The sequence below is a fragment of the Chionomys nivalis genome, chromosome 5, assembly GCF_950005125.1.
Source record: "Chionomys nivalis chromosome 5, mChiNiv1.1, whole genome shotgun sequence".
Lineage (NCBI taxonomy): Eukaryota > Metazoa > Chordata > Mammalia > Rodentia > Cricetidae > Chionomys > Chionomys nivalis.
In genome coordinates, this window is record NC_080090.1 from 25,446,587 (window position 1) to 25,462,690 (window position 16,104).

Here is a 16,104-nt window from a genome sequence, read left to right on the forward strand (position 1 = left end):
ATATTCCATGACAAATCTAGATTTCACCAATACCTAGCCACAAACCCAGCCCTACACAAAATACTAGAAGGAAAACTCCAACCCAAGGAAGATGGCTACACCAACAAAAACACAGAAAATTGATGATCTCATTACAGCAAATCCAGAAGAATAAAAAATGCACAAATTAACATCACCAACGATGAAAACTAAATTAACAGGAGTAGCAACCACTGGTCATTAATATCCCTTAATGTAAATAAACTCAACTCATCCATAAAAAGGCACAGGCTAAAAGATTGGATATGAAAACAGAATCCATCCCTCTTCTGCATACAAGAAATGCATCTCAACCTCGAAGACAGACATCGTCTCAGAGTAAAGGTTGGGGAAAAAATATACCAATCAAATGGACCTAAGAAACAAGTGGGTGTAGCTATCCTAATATCTAACAAAATAAACTTCAAGCTAAAATCAGTCAAAAGAGACAAAGAAGGACATTTTATATTAGTCACAGGAAAAATCCATCAAGAGAAAATTTCAATACTGAACATCTATGCCCTAAATACAAGGGCACCCTCATATGTCAAAAAACACTTTTAGGGCTGGAGAGATGGCTCAGCGTTTAAGAGCATTCCCTACTCTTCTAAAGGTCCTGAGTTCAATTCCCAGCAACCACATGGTGGCTCACAACTATCTATAATGAGGTCTGATGCCCTCTTCTGACCTTCAGGCATACACACAGACTTGAATATTGTATACATAATAAATAAATATATTTTAAAAACACTTTTAAAGTTTAAATCATATATTAAACCACACACACTAGTAGTGGGAGACTTCAACACTCCCCTCTCACCACTGGAGAGATCAATCAGACAAAAAATGAACAGACAAATAAGAGAACTAACAGATGTTATGACTCAAATGGACTTAACAGACATCTATAGAATATTCCATCCAAACCACAATTCCAGAGACCTTAGACAACAATGCAGACACTAAGAGTTATATAGATCTAATCTACATGGGAAGTAGAAAGTAGAAAAAGACAAGATCTCCTGAGTAAATTGGGAGCATGGGGACCTTGGGGGAGGATTGAAGGGGAGAGGCAGGGAGGGAAGCAGAGAAAAATGTAGAGCTCAATAAATATCAATAAAAAATGTTAAGACAAAAAAATACACTCATTGGCATTTTTTCTCCCAAAATAGATTACTGTATCCATAATTACTGACAAAAACTTATTTGCAATAGCTAAAAATTAGAAAAATCAAAATGAATGAAAACATGAGTGGTTAATATAAGTGCAATACATTCATGAAATGTGACTCATAATACAAAGTAACAAATTGTAGCTGGCAAGATGGCTCAGGAGGCAAAGGCATTTGCTACCTGAGTTCATCATTAGGGCTCACATGGTGGAAGACAAGAACCTATGCTCCCAAGCTGTCCTCCCATCTTTACATGTAAGCCATGTCATGCTCACACCACAAAAATACACATAAAAATTAAGTAATTAATTAGTTTTTAAAAGTTAATAAACTTTGACATGCAAGAGTGTCAACTCATCAAAAGTTATCTCAGGGAAAAACGTCAAATAGTCATATACTAAGTTTATTCATGAGGCATCTTTAAATGGCAAAATTATAAAGACAGTAGATTAATAACTGCCTCAGATTAAAAAGTGTAGTGAGGGGGCTGGAGAGATGGCTCAGTGGTTCAAAGAGCTGACTGCTATTCCAGAGGACCTGAGTTCAATTCTCAGCACCACATGGTCACTTACAACTGTCTCTAATTCCAGTTCCAGGGAACCTTATCAATGCCCATAAAATATTTTATATAACAGTTACATGAGAGAAACTGAATGAAGGGTAACATGGAACCTATTGACACTATCTTTGCAACTTCCTATGAATTCAAAATATTTAAAAGCAATTATAAAGTAATCAGCAAAGTACAATTATGTAGAAAATGTGGCCTGTTAATAAAAACTTTTTTTATTTTTCAGCAAACAGTAGTTGTGGTCCCTAGTGCCAGGCTCAATAGACAGCAATGAAAACTGTACGACTTCAAAGGGCTGCCAGTTTAGTGGTAGAAAAGACAAGTCAGACAAAGTGACACAGGCATCTGCACTCTGGAGAGGGGTTTAGCAGAACCGATACCTGCATCCAGCTGCTGCTCCCCGTTCATCTCCACAGCATATGGGCTGGCTCCTCCCCAGGCCAAGGAAAGGTTGAGGCTCTGCTACGATAGGACGATGATCTGAGGTTTCAAGTTTCTGTTCAGTGGGCATCCAAGGATCTAAACAAAGGTGTTTTTAGAAAGTTACAAACATGGCCAGCATTTGATTGGGTTGAGAGGACAGAGAAAAGAAAATCACTTAGAGGATGTAGGATTACAGTGGTGGGGGGGACATGGCATCTTTTCCAAATGTGAAGTTTGTCTAATGAGTATAGATACCCAGATGTGTGTACAAGAAGACTGCAACAGCCTTAACAGCTAGGGATTACAATAAATTGTGACTGAAGAGATGGTTCAAGAGTTATGAGCACTGACTGATGACTTCAGGACCCAGGTTCAAGTCCCAGTACCCATATGGTGGTTCACATGCACCTGTAACTCCAATTCCAGGGGATCTCGATGCCTTCTGGCCTCCTTGAGCATCAGGCACAATGGCACACATCTTTATTCCCGGGACTCAGTGAGAGGCAGGCAGTTTGTGAGTTTGAAACCAGCCTGGTCTACATGGCAAGTTTCAAAACAGCCAGAGCTACATACTGACAACCTGTCTCAAGGAAAAAATAAATAAATAAAAAAGAAAAAAAAGTTTGACTGGAATAGAATCCACATAGGAGATGTACAATCTAGTAATTTTTAATTAAATTTACAGAGAATTTAGCTATTACCATATACCAGTCTTAGAATATCTGTGTCATCCTGAAAAGAGACTTCATGCTCACTTAAGCACACTAAAAGGTGACCATCATCATCATGAGCTCACAGGTACAGAACAATTATCATACCTGCCCTGGAGCCAATAGCTAGCAAGCAGCAGAACCAGACTTTTAATCAAGAAGGATATCTACATTTCATGTCCTTGATTACTGTATTATCTCTGAAATCAAAGCAAATGATGATGACTTTGAACTCCTAATGCTCCTGGTTGTGCCTTCTGAATGGTGGGATGCATGGCTGTTATGGTTAATTCTAAGAAAGAAATTTCAATAACTATTTATCAGGTACTTAAGGGGAAAACCTACTAAGATATTTTAATTTGCACACCTATTCCAATTCAAAAGACGTATACTTTTAAAGTCTGCTGTTAAATATGGTCGATGTCCAATTGTTCAGATTTACAGCTCTAACTCTGCTCCTGGCAGGTATAAGTCACTAAAAGTCGCTCTATTTCCTGTTCCTTCACTCTCAACACTACCCAACCATCATTCCCTGCATACGTCTGCTTTAGATATTAAATTAAACTAGTGTTCATATTTGTCAAATAAACTTGATTACAGGATAAAAATCTTCTGCTGATTTATTAAGTTGTTTCTCCTGATTATTTTTATTGTTGCTAATCTACTGCTACATGTCTAAAAAAATTAAAAATTAAAGTCTGACGAAGTCCAGATTTTAAAGCACTGACAGACAAATCTTAGTCACCTATATAAACTAAATTAAATTTGATCAAAATGTAATCTTTTCAAGATTATGTAAATTCAATTACCAATAGAGTATCTGTCTTAGCTCAAAAATTGGCACTAATAAATGCATTAAACACCTAAAATTATTTCCTCTTAGGAACAGGTTCTTCTAATGTCCAGGCAAGACTTTATTTCAAGACTTAAGTGACTCTCCTGGAAGTCTCTCAAATATTAACACACTTGGCAAACAATGAGAAAATGTTAAGGAAAACATGGCACAAGGATATAAATATGTAAAATATAGTCATTAAATGTCTTGTTTTGAGACTATGTCTCTCTATAGAGCCCTGGCTGCCCTAGAATTTATAAAGCCAGGTTTGCCTTCAACTCAGAGATCTGCCTGCCTCTGCCTCCCTAACCTCTGCTGTGGTTAAAAGGCATGCCAACACACCCAGTCATTAAAAGTGTTATTAATGAAACATTTTTATTCTCAATCAAATTCCAAAGGAAGTGTTTTACTTTATTGATATGCTAATTCTTTAAGAGGACATGCATATCCAAAAGGTGAGAATGTAGACAGGGGCTGAGGATATAGCATAGTGATAGATCATTTGTCAAGCAGAGACACCCTGGATTTGACTCCATTAACAAGAAAAGAGCAATAACAAAACAACAATAACACACATACATATATGGCTTAGGGTTGATAAAGCAATTGCGCAGATGGAAATTTCTGTAAAGACTTGTCACTCGTATTGTTTTACTAAAATGTTGTTTGGTCAGTAGTCAGGCAGGAAGTATAGGCAGGGCAAGCAGAGTAGGAGAATTCTGGGAAGAGGAAAGGTAGAGACGCAGTCACCAGCCAGACATAGAGGAAGCAAAATGGTAATAAAAAGGTACCAAGCCATGTGGCAAACACAGATAAGAATTATAGGTGAATTTAAGTTGTAAGAACTAGTTAGTAATAAGCCTGAGTTATAGGTCAAACAGTTTATAATTAATATAAGCCTCTGTGTGTTTATTTTGGAATGAACAGCTGAGGGACCAGGCAAGACAGAAACTTCTATCTACAGGAATAGCCAACAGTTTCCTCATTGGATTTAAGGCCTCCTATACAGGGAGAAACACTACCTGGTACTGTAAATCTGGCCAATAATTCATGGCTGGGAAGCACACACAACCCAGGGATGAACCCATCACTATTATTTTGCTAAATGAACATAATATCAACTTGCTCTCTAATTTGTATCCCTCTATTCACAGATTAGTGAAGCTCTCAAATCTCAGATCAAATCAGGAGGAATTGTGCAGTGGAGAGTAGTTAATGTAGAAACTCACACCTGATCAGAGGGTCAGGAAGTGTTGCTGGCATGCTCAGTCACAAATGCACCATCTATTCTACTTATTTTTTTTTTATTTTTATTTTATGGGTATGAGTGTTTTGTCTGCATATATGTGCCTGAGGAGGCTAGAACAACAGAACCCTGGAATTGGGTGGGTGCTGGGAAGTGAACCTGGGTATTCTTTTAAGAGAAGCAAGTGCTCATAACTCTGAGCCCAATCTCCAGCCCAAATGGGATTTATCAATACTACATAAAATTCTACCTCAAGGCTTAGGGACCATCAAGGAGGAGGGGAGAAAAAGACTATAAGAGCAAGAGGTCAAGAGAGGACCAAAGCAAAACACTCTTCTGAACGTGACAGAACTGTTATTCTCATGAACTCACAATAGCTGTGCCTGCACAAAATCAAGGCAGTCAATGGTCTAGCATGGAGGGAAAAATGGTTCATGAGCCCCTATCCCTGATGAGCTATGGACAGTTGATGACTTCTCTGAGAGGAAGAGTCAGTTTTCTTTAAAGATGTGGCTCCTGGTAGATCAACCATGCTTCAGTGGATGGATAAGACCCAGAAATATATGGGCAGCACAAACTAGACCCTAGGATGTTTTCTTTTTTAAAGAGGAAGTTGAAATGGGTATAGAGGGGCAGGGGTGAATTTGGGAAGAGATAGGGATGAAAATATGATTAAAATTATATTTATGAAATTCTCAAATTTATAAAAATATTTTTATAAAACTACCTTGTTCTTGAATATTTACAGCAACATTATTCATAATAGATAAATGGTAAAAATTATTCAAATGTTTACTAATCAATTAATGGATAAATAAAATATGGGGTATCTAAAACAATGAAATCTAAATCATCCACAAAAAAAAATATAATACTACTACATTTTATGATGTGATACGGTGATTTAAACAGGTATGGCCCACATTGAGTTTGAATGCTCAACCCACAAGGAGTGACACTATTAGGAAGTGTAGCTTTGCTGGAGTAGGTGTGTCACTGTAGAGGCAGGCTTTGAGGTCTTATATGCGCAAACTATGTCCAGTGTGGTACAGTCACCATCTGCTACCTGCGGATCAAAATGCAGAACTATCAGTTCCTTCTCCAGCACCATGTCCGCCTGCATGCCACCATTTCCTGCCATGAAAATGGACTAAACCTCTGAAACTGTAAGCCAGCCTCAATGAAATGTTTTCCCTGTAAGAGTTCCTGTGGCCATGGTGTCTCTTCACAGCAATAGAAGACATTTGGGTACCTACCTTAAAAATACTATAGTAAGTAAAAGAAGACAGACATAAAAGCCAAATTTGTATGTTTCCAATTATGTTAAACATCCAAGACAGGCAAACTGTCTTCACCTCTACAGGCACAGAAAGATTAATGGAGGCCAAACACCAGGGAGAGAGGTCAATAATTAACAGACGGTAGTTTCTGTGCTTAATATTTTTTTTGATGGAACACTAAATATTTGAAAACTGGATTGTGGTAGTGATAGCTGTATCATCCTGTAATAGCTGGTAATGATAGCTAAGATCCTGGTACTTCTCTGTATATTTTTTTAAGAAAGAAAATATTGTAAGTAGACAATATTGCCGGGCAAGAACTGGGAACTGGGGTGGGGTAGGATGGGGGAAAGGGGAGATGGGGAGAGAAAAGTGAGAAGGGGAGGATGGAAAGAACTTGGGGAAATGGAATGGCTGGGATAAAGGAAGGGTAGATATGGGAGCAGGGAAGTATATATCTTAATTAAGGGAGCCAATTTTAGAGTTGGCAAGAGACTTGACCCTAGAGGGGGTTCCCAGGTGTCCAGGGAGATGTCCCCAGCTAGTTCCTTGGGCAGTTGAGGAGAGGGAGCCTGAAATGGCCCTATCCTATAGTCATACTGATGAATGAATATCTTGCATATCATCATAGAACCTTCATCTGGCGATGGAAGGAGATAGAGACAGAGACCCACACTGGAGCACTGGACTGAGCTTCCAAGGTCCAAATGAGGAGCAGAAGGAGGGAGAACATGAGCAAGAAAGTCAGGACCGTGAGGGGTGCACCCACCCACTGAGACAATGGGGCTGATCAATTGGGAGCTCACCAAGGCCAGCTGGATTGGGTCTAAAAAAGCAGGGAATAAAACCGGACTCTCTGAACATGGCAGACAATAAGGGCTGCTGAGAAGCCAAGAACAATGGCACTGGGTTTTGATCCTACTGCACGTACTGGCTTTGTGGGAGCCTAGGCTGTTTGGATGCTCACCTTCCTAGACCTGGATGGAGGGGGGAAGACCTTGGACTTCCCACAGGACAGGGAACCCTGACTGCTCTTTGGGCTGGAGAGGGAGGGGGAGGGGAGCAGGGGAGGGGAAGGGGAGCGGGGGAGGGAGAGGGAAATGGGAGGCAGAGGCAGGGAGGAGGCAGAAATTTTTAATAACAAAAAAAAAAAAAGAAAGAAAGAAAAACTCAGCCAAGCATAGTGGCACTTGCCTTTAATCAGAGCAGAGTTTGAGGCCACATAGTCTACATGGTAAATTCCATGACAGCCAGAGCTATACAGTAAGACTCTATCTCAAAAATAAATAACAAATAACTAAATGAAAAGAGAAAATACTCTAACTGTACACTTTGTGTCTCTGTATGTACATGTGTGGGGGTCAGAGGTCAAGGGAGTCTATCGCCTTCCACTATTTCGGGGGGACTGAGTTCCTCCCTTCCTGTTGGTCTCACCTAATATGGAACTTACTGAATTGGCTAGATGACTGGTCAGCAAGCCCCAGAATCTCTCCTGTTTCATCCCCTCCAGTGTAGAATTATAGGTTTATGATAATACACTCGGCTTTCTTTTTTAATGTGGGCCGTTAGGATCTGAACTCAAGTTCTTATGCTGTGTCAATCAAGTGGTTTATCGATCAAGCCTTCTCCTCCGCCACTTCACATAAGTGAATTTTATGACATGTAAAATACACTTTTAGATTTTTCTTAAAAAATGGTATGTATACTGAAAGAATATTGCTGCGGGGTATTAGTACACTATAAACCCCGAGATTATGTTATTTACTGGAAAACCTGCCTAGTTGTACTATGGCTCAGTGTTAGCACATACTTTTAATCCAAGAGCTTTCCACTTGAATATTGTAAATAGGATTAAATAAAGTCAACCATAGGTTAAGAGGTGGAACAACCAAACAGTTGACAGGAAAAAAAAAAAAAAAAAAAAAACACAGAGAGTGAGGGGGGGCACGAGGACACAGAGAGATGCACAGGAAGTAGAAGGGAGGGACATTCAGTTTGAGGAGTTTTGTTTGAGATAGTGTAGGAGAAAGTTCTCTTTTGGGGACATTGGCAAAGGAGGAAAGTCAGCCAAGTGCTTTTTCTGTTTCTCTGAGCTAGCAGGTTTTCACCTGAATCATTATTGGTAAAATTGAATGACTGAAATTTAGATTAAAAACAATAGTCTATGTTAGTTGGATTTTGTCAACTTGACACAAACTAAGACACTTTCCAAGAAAAAGAACCTCAATTGAGGAACTGCTTCCTCAGGTTGGCTTATAAGCACAGTGGGGCTTTTCTTGATTACTGTGGGTGTTACCGCCCCTATGCAAGAGGTCCTGGTTGTATAAGAAAACAAGCTGAGCAAGTCATAAGGGAAAGTTAGTAAGCAGCAGTCTTCCATGGTCTCCACTTCAGTTCCTGCCTCCAGATTCCTATCTGAACTCCTGCCCTGATGGCAAACTATTTTTTAAGTGCATACCAAATAAACCCTTCCACCAAAGTCATTTTGTTATGGTTTTATCACAGCAACAGATGAGAAACTAGTGCTGAAACTTCTGTATCAGTTACTTTATGCTGCTGTGATAAAATAGCATGACCAAGGCAACTTATAGAGGAATGCGTTTATTTGGGCTTATGATTCCAGGGGGATAGGAGTCCCTTGTGATGGGGAAGCAGAGCAGCATGAAGCATGGCAGCAAGAACAGGAAGCTGAGCCATCAACTACAAGCAGCATCTAGGGGGATGGTAGACACACAGACAAAGAAAAACGTCAACTAGGAGTGGAAATGGAATAAGGATACAAGCTCTCAAAGCCCACCCCAGAGACACACTTCTTCAAACAAGGCTGCACTACCTCCCTGAACGTTGCTTTCAACTGTGGACCATGTGTTTAATAGCTGAGTCTATGTGGTCCCAACATTGGTAAACAGTGTTTAGAACTAATACTACCTTCCTCTAGAATTTATATGAACCATTAATAAATGGATCTCCCCCCCCCCAAAAAAAAGAACTTATGGGATGCTAGAAAGACTCTGGCTTTGAGGAAGCCACTGGAGAATTATGAGCAGAAAAGGGGCATAATGTGATCGTTTCAAGGAGCTACTCTACAACTATGTCGAACAGTGTTGAAACAGACTGGAAATAAAAGCAGGAACAGAAAGATCAATTTAGAAGATATTGGAAGAGTCCAATGAGAGGCACTGGTGTCTAGGTTGAGGACAGGAACAGTGAAAACATTGAAAGGAGTAAAGATGGATGAAGAGAGTAAATTCTGAGCCTGAACAATCAGAAGGATGCACTGTAATGAAGACTGTAAAATCTGAGAAGAGCAGTTTTGGTAAGAAAAGTTACGAATTCCAAAGGAAATCAGAGGAACATGCCTGTCTGCTTCCATCACTACTGAGGCCTTGCTCTTTGAGCTTTCAAAAAAATGTTGCCAATTAGAACTGTGACTTATACCTTATATGTGTAGCATTTTGGGTTTAAGTTATTTTCATAAGCTATGCTTTACCTGATTATAATACCCATTTTTAAAAATAAAATCTAGAATAGGGTTGATTTTGGGGGTAGGGGTTGTTTTTGTTTTTTTCACTGTGGCAACTTCCTGATTAGCTTCAACCCCCCCCCTTACACTTCATTTTCTCTAAATCCACGAAGGGATTTCCCATGCTAATCAATAAGTTATGCTCACTGTAAAAATGTGTGACTTTCATTTTATGTGTATGGGTGTTCTCCTTGCATATTTATCTATGAACCACTTGTGTGCCTGGTGCCCTCAGAGCCAAAATGAGGCACTGAATCCCCTGAAACTGGAGTTAAAAGACATCTGTGAGCTGCCATGTGGGTGCTAGGAATTGAAGCTGAGTCCTCTGGGAGAGCAGTCAGTGCTCTTAACTGCTAAACCATCTTTCCAGCCCCTATGCTAACATTTTTAGGTCTCAATTGTGACACGAATTTTCTAGTAAAGGCCCTCAAATGTCAATTTTTCTAAGTTTTAAAACACATTTTAAAAAGTCTCAGGCATAAATACTATATTGACTATTCTATAATAATACTGGAAATGTAGTTCTGATAAATTTATAAGTTCCTGGCTCACACTATTGAGTATTTTACAGCCATTTCCACAGCAATTACTAATTAGTACCTACTTCTATGAAATATTAAGATAATTATGATTTTTGAAATTTTTGTTCATGGTATCCAAAGTTGATAAGCATTTTAAAATCATTTATTTATCCCACTATTTTATAAGCTAGAGAAATGACAAATCTCCTATAGCTGATATGATCATATTTTTTCATAAATTCAAAGTTTGACCAGGCAATGGTGGTGCACACCTTTAATCCCAGTACTTGGGAGGCAGAGGCAGGTTGATCTCTGGGAGTTTGAGGCCAGTCTGGTCTACAGAGCTAGTTCCAGGACAGGCTCCAAAGCTACAGAGAAACCCTGTCTCAAAAAAAAAAAAAAGTTTTCTTTATAGATACCAATAAGAAGAACACTTTTTGTTGTTGTTGTTTCCTTTTAAAGACAGGATCTCACTGTGTAGCCATAGCTAGCCACGTTTGGATGCTCTGTAGATCACACTGGTCTTGAACTCACAGAGAGATCCACCTGCCTCTGCCTCCCAAATTAGGATTAAAGATGTACACTATCACATTCAACAGATAAACACATTTTCTAAGTCAGTATATTTTTTATTAAGAAATAAAGAGGACTCTAATTCACAAGAATAGCAATATAAAAATGTACTAATTTATTATTAAAGGACTGAAAAGGCTGGGCTGCTTGGTAATCATTATCAAGAAAAAGTAGTATTTAAGTGCCTTCAAGTGAACTGGATAGTTCTAAAAGGTAGCCAATAAATATATGTAAAATTCTGAATTTTTACACGTCTGGGAAAAAGAAATTAAAACTATATTGATTTCATCTTACGCCAAAAGGAATGGCTTACCAAGCAAATAATAAAAACTATATTGATTCCATCTTACACCAAAAAGAATGGCTTACCAAGCAAGTAATAAAAACTGACACTGGCAAAGACTAGCACGAGCACCCCCTTTAAGCACTGTGGGTGGGAACGTAAAATGTATGTATATAGATAGCCCCTATGAAAATCAGTATGGTAGTTCCTCATAAAAACAAGACCTACAACTATCATATGATCCAGATTTATCACTCCTGAGTATATTTTCCAAAGACCTTAAGTTAAAAGTACATAAAATGCATGTGTGAAAATGTTATTAATAAAACTCTTAATTTGCATGTCATTTTTTAATTTAATAAAGTTAATACATAGTACACAACTTGTATGTCCCTGTCTATTTTTATATTTTAAACAGCAAATAAATATATCTTAGTACATGGCAAGTTTAGCTGTCAACTTGGGATACTAGAATGTTATTAAATTTAACTACTCTGCTCAACCAATAATTGCATTTTACAGGTGAGGATGCGGAGGCTCAGAGACATCAAACAACCTTCAGTTCATGGGTTTGGGGCAGCAGGGACTGGAGTTTTCCAAATCTTTGCAGGCTCCCAGGCTTCTCTGAATATCAGGAAAAACTAAGATGACTGTCAGGTATGATGACTGAGAACATACCAGACAACAACTAATTTTAACATCTAGTTGCCTGGCCCAAAGCTCTTAGAAACTTGACTAATTTGTACTAAGCAACTGGCAATTTTTTATTTAATACTTAAAATTAATCACAGAAGGCAACCTGGAATACTAACTATGGTGGTTTGAATGAGAATGCCCCCCCCACACACACACACTGGCTAATGGTTAAATATTTAATCCCAGCTGGTAAAAACTGTTTAGGAAGTGTGACCTTGACAGAGATATATCACTGAGCAAGAGTTCTGAGGTTTCCAAAGGCACATGCCATCCCAGTGCTCTCTCTCTCCTTCCTGTTTGTGAAATGTGAACTCCCAGTGGTCCTTGCCACTGCCACGTCTTTGCTCTGCCACAATGGACTCCAACCCTCTAAAAAAATCATGAGCCCCATTAAATGCTTTCATTTATAAGTTTCCTTGGTCATGTTCTTTTTTTTTTTGTGATTGCAATAGAAAACTAAAACACTGACTCAGATTATTTGACTAACTCTAAGAGTTGAGCTACAGACAGAATAAAACAGAAACCTGAAAATAAAGCCCTCTAAATGCTTTTGATGTTCAAGAATGGACCTATTCAAGAAATGAACCTCAAACTAAAAATACTCAGTAGGTCTAATGAGTTCTAGAGATTTACTTGATTGCTTCTACATCATGAATAGCTATGGATGTACTCGACTGAGCATAGGCAGCCTCCTACCTAAACAAACAAACAAATAAACAAACAAGATGACTACTGAGAAAGAAGAGGATGGAGGGAACTGGGAACCCTCTGAATACCACAGTGAAAGACAAACTAAACAGGGTCAATTAGGGCATTTTAATTTTTATGTTTAACCCATTATTCAGAGAACCCTTCATGAGCTATGTATATAAATGGCTACAGATCAATGGTGGAGTACTTGCCCAAATACAAGTATTTTTCCACAGAAGCACTGCAATAAAAATAGGAGCAGGGACAGGGTTACTCCCAAGATCACCAAATAAAACCGGAAAACCAACAAGTATGTAAACTGGACAGAGAAATACAAGAAACATGAAAAAGGCAATGAAACCTTTGAAAGATCATACTCCTCAATTATCAAATAAAAGCATATTGAAATGGCCAAAATCTGAAAAAAAAAAAAAACTACTAAAAAATACAAAGAAAACTTTGTTATGAGAAATGGCAAATATTTTGTATTATCCCTCCTGAACCCTAGGTCACAGCTCTACAAGTAAAGCACCTGAAGACCGGTCACCCAGAAGCCGCTCTCAGAGCTGCAGCTCCTTGGTCTAGCTCCTTGGTCTAAGGTGACAAAAACATTTTCCACCTCTTCTACTGGTGGCCTTAAATGGAGACAGGACAGCCCACTCATAAAACTTGCTAAGTTATAGGGCTTATATCACAGTGATTTGTGCTCAAACTGATAAAAGGTGATCATTATTCTACCCTCTAAATAAAAACAACAAACAAAATAAACCTCCTCTATTCAGAGCATTAAAAAAAAAAAAAAAAAAAAACAAGCAAAATACCAGATAAACCTAAAACAAGTTAGAATAGCACTTTGGGTACAATCAGTGATACAGAGTTGTCCAAACCTGGCCAAAGAAAAGGTTTCTGCTGAATTTACTTTTCTACCAAAACAGAAAACTTTCATATTAAATACAACACAAGAACTATGCCACCAGATTAACAGTAATACTGGACAACAGGATCCTAGCAGAGTCTGAATTTATTCAAACTGTAAGGGGCATTCGATGTGTTTACGGAAAGCCTTGCTCAAAGTGCAAAATAAACTCCACCTATAATGATTTGCCAGTGGCTTAATTCATATAAAAGTAACAGTTTTCTCAATTAAGACATAGTCATGATTTTCGGCACAAGGATGAAACATAAATTCTTAAAATGTATGACCTGTCTTGTATCAGCATCCTCACAAACTACAGATGCAAAATAAAAACAAATTAATAACTGGCTGGACAGTGATGGCGCACTTCTTTAATCCCAGCACTTAGGAGGCAGAGGCAAGTGGATCTCTGAGTTCCGGGCCAGCCTGGTCTACAAAGTCAGACAGCCAGGGTTACATTAAGTAACCCTGTCTGGAAAAAAAAAAAAAAAAGAAAGAAAAAAAAGAGGGAGTAGGGGGATATAACTGATTTAGAGCACAAGTAAAAATCTCTTCCTGTATATAATCTGTACTTGACAGCTGGTTACTACCTTAGTTGTTAGTTTGTTTGCCTAGCTTACACGAAGCCATGGTTTGAATCCCCAGCACTATAAACAGGGTGTGGTCACTATAATTCTAGCTCTAGGGAGACAAGAGACAAAAAGCAGAAATTCAGGGCCACAGTGACTTGGTACCATCTGAACTACAAGACTCTGTTCCCAAAAAGGAGAGAGAGAAAACAGTATTTTTTTTTTTTTTTACTAATACTATATCTTGAAATAGTAAGAAACTAGCCAGGCATATTGGCTCACACCTTTAATCCCAGCACTTTGAGAGGCAGAGGCAGGCAGGTATCTGTGAGTTTAAGGCCAGCTGATCTACAAAGTGACTTCCTGGATAGCCAGGGCTACATAGTAAGACCCTGCTTTTTTGTTAAAAAAAAAAAAGGGGGGGGGGAAGAAAATAGAAATAGTAAGAGTCTAGAATTGATTTTTTTAAAAAACTATAAATTCTAATAATAGTGGTTTTAAATTACATCAATTCTTTAGACATTCTAAGAAATTATTAAAAGTTGAGTATCTTTTACATGATGCCTGTCATCATAAGTGTTTTAAATTTCAGATTCTAGAATATTTGCATAGACTTTGCCAGTGAGCATCCCTAATGAACAATTCAAATCAGAGATGCTCAGTGTGTAGAACTAAGTACATCACTATATTTACTCTTGCCAAAATGGTCTCATCATCTTGTTACTTTGAGATAACAACCAGTTTAATTACTTCAAGAAGAAACACTATTTATTTATAAAAGATCTTCTTTAAATAAACTCCTCTGGGGTGAGGGAGAAAAAGAGCTGACATCTGAGTGATCGCTGCACCAAACACAGTGCAGTATAATTGTTTCACCATCCTAACAACATCTGAAATACTCCCATTTTAGAGGCCAGGGAATGGAGAACCAAAGAAATTGTATTACTTAATTTACACACAACACAAATTTAAAACCTAAGTCATTTCTCCATCATGCTAATTTACTGGCTATCCAAAAAAGAAACAACTTTATGTGAAAGGCTTTCCCCCAACAAATGGACTTCCTCATCTTCTGTCATTTCCTCTCAAACACTTTATGTATGTTCTAAAGCCTCAAATACAGAAAGAAGATAGAGAACTACTTACACAAAGCTTTTAGAGCTACAACCCAATGAATCAGTTAACAAAAAGGAATGAGCATGCCTGAGTGCTGTTCCTGGTGACAGGTCTTCCTCGTAAAAAGCTCTAGAGAACAATCACACGTGAGTGTACTTTATGCCTTGCTCAGCTATGCTACACTCTTCATAAAATCAAGGGCTACCAGTGCATGCTCTAGGCTCTCTCAGAACTGGACTTTTAGTTTTCTTTCTTTAAGATCTCTCTCTCTCTCTCTCTCTCTCTCTCTCTCTCTCTCTCTCTCTCTCTCGCACACACGCACGCACGCACGCACGCATATACACACCTACATACTTGCGAACTATAGCATATGTGTGGAGGCCAGAGGACAACTTGGTTCTCTCCTTCTACCTACCATGTGAGTTCCTGGGATCAAATTCAGGTCACCAGGATTGACAAGTACCTTTACCCATTGAGCAAAGCCAAGAGCCCAGGACTGGATTCTTAAGGACAGGCAGGCATGGGGCCCACATTTATAATATCAGCAGTCTGGAGGCTGAGGCAGGAGGAATGCAAATTCAAGGCCAGACTGGGTAAATTTCTTTTTTTAAAGGGGGTGGAAACGGGGCGGGACTGGCCCTCAACACGCGCTGGCAGGGTGAGTAGATAAAAAAGGTTCAGGCAGAGCTAGGGAGGGGTTAGTCCACGGGTAGCAGCACCTACCTGGTATGTTCAAGGCCCCGAGTTTCATCCCTTGCATGGTGAAGAGGAAGGAACACAATCAATATAAGCGTTAATTGGAAACAGGAGGACTATCCAAAATGAGAACATAAAAGCAGCACGATCTCAGCAAGAGCCACTTAAAAAGCTACCAATCTGGAAGTCATATAAAAAATAACAGACCTCTATATAGTCATTTCCTATGGTCATAATTTTAAATATTTACAACTTTAGTGAACATA

At 38.7% G+C, this 16,104-nt stretch overlaps 1 protein-coding gene across 5 annotated transcripts in view; it reads right to left on the reverse strand.

The window, feature by feature from the left end:
- The window catches only part of Sfmbt1 (Scm like with four mbt domains 1), a 118,023-nt gene that overhangs the window by 52,214 nt on the left and 49,705 nt on the right, over window positions 1-16,104 (reverse strand). For 4 of the 5 annotated variants that reach the window (XM_057769830.1, XM_057769831.1, XM_057769826.1 and 1 more), the window contains one exon: window positions 2,142-2,280. In XM_057769830.1, coding sequence (XP_057625813.1) covers window positions 2,142-2,169 — 28 coding nt within the window. In that variant the 5' untranslated portion in view covers window positions 2,170-2,280. Of the gene's footprint in view, window positions 1-2,141; window positions 2,281-15,865; window positions 15,896-16,104 lie in introns of all 5 variants that reach the window. The other variant, XM_057769827.1, reaches the window with a different exon arrangement.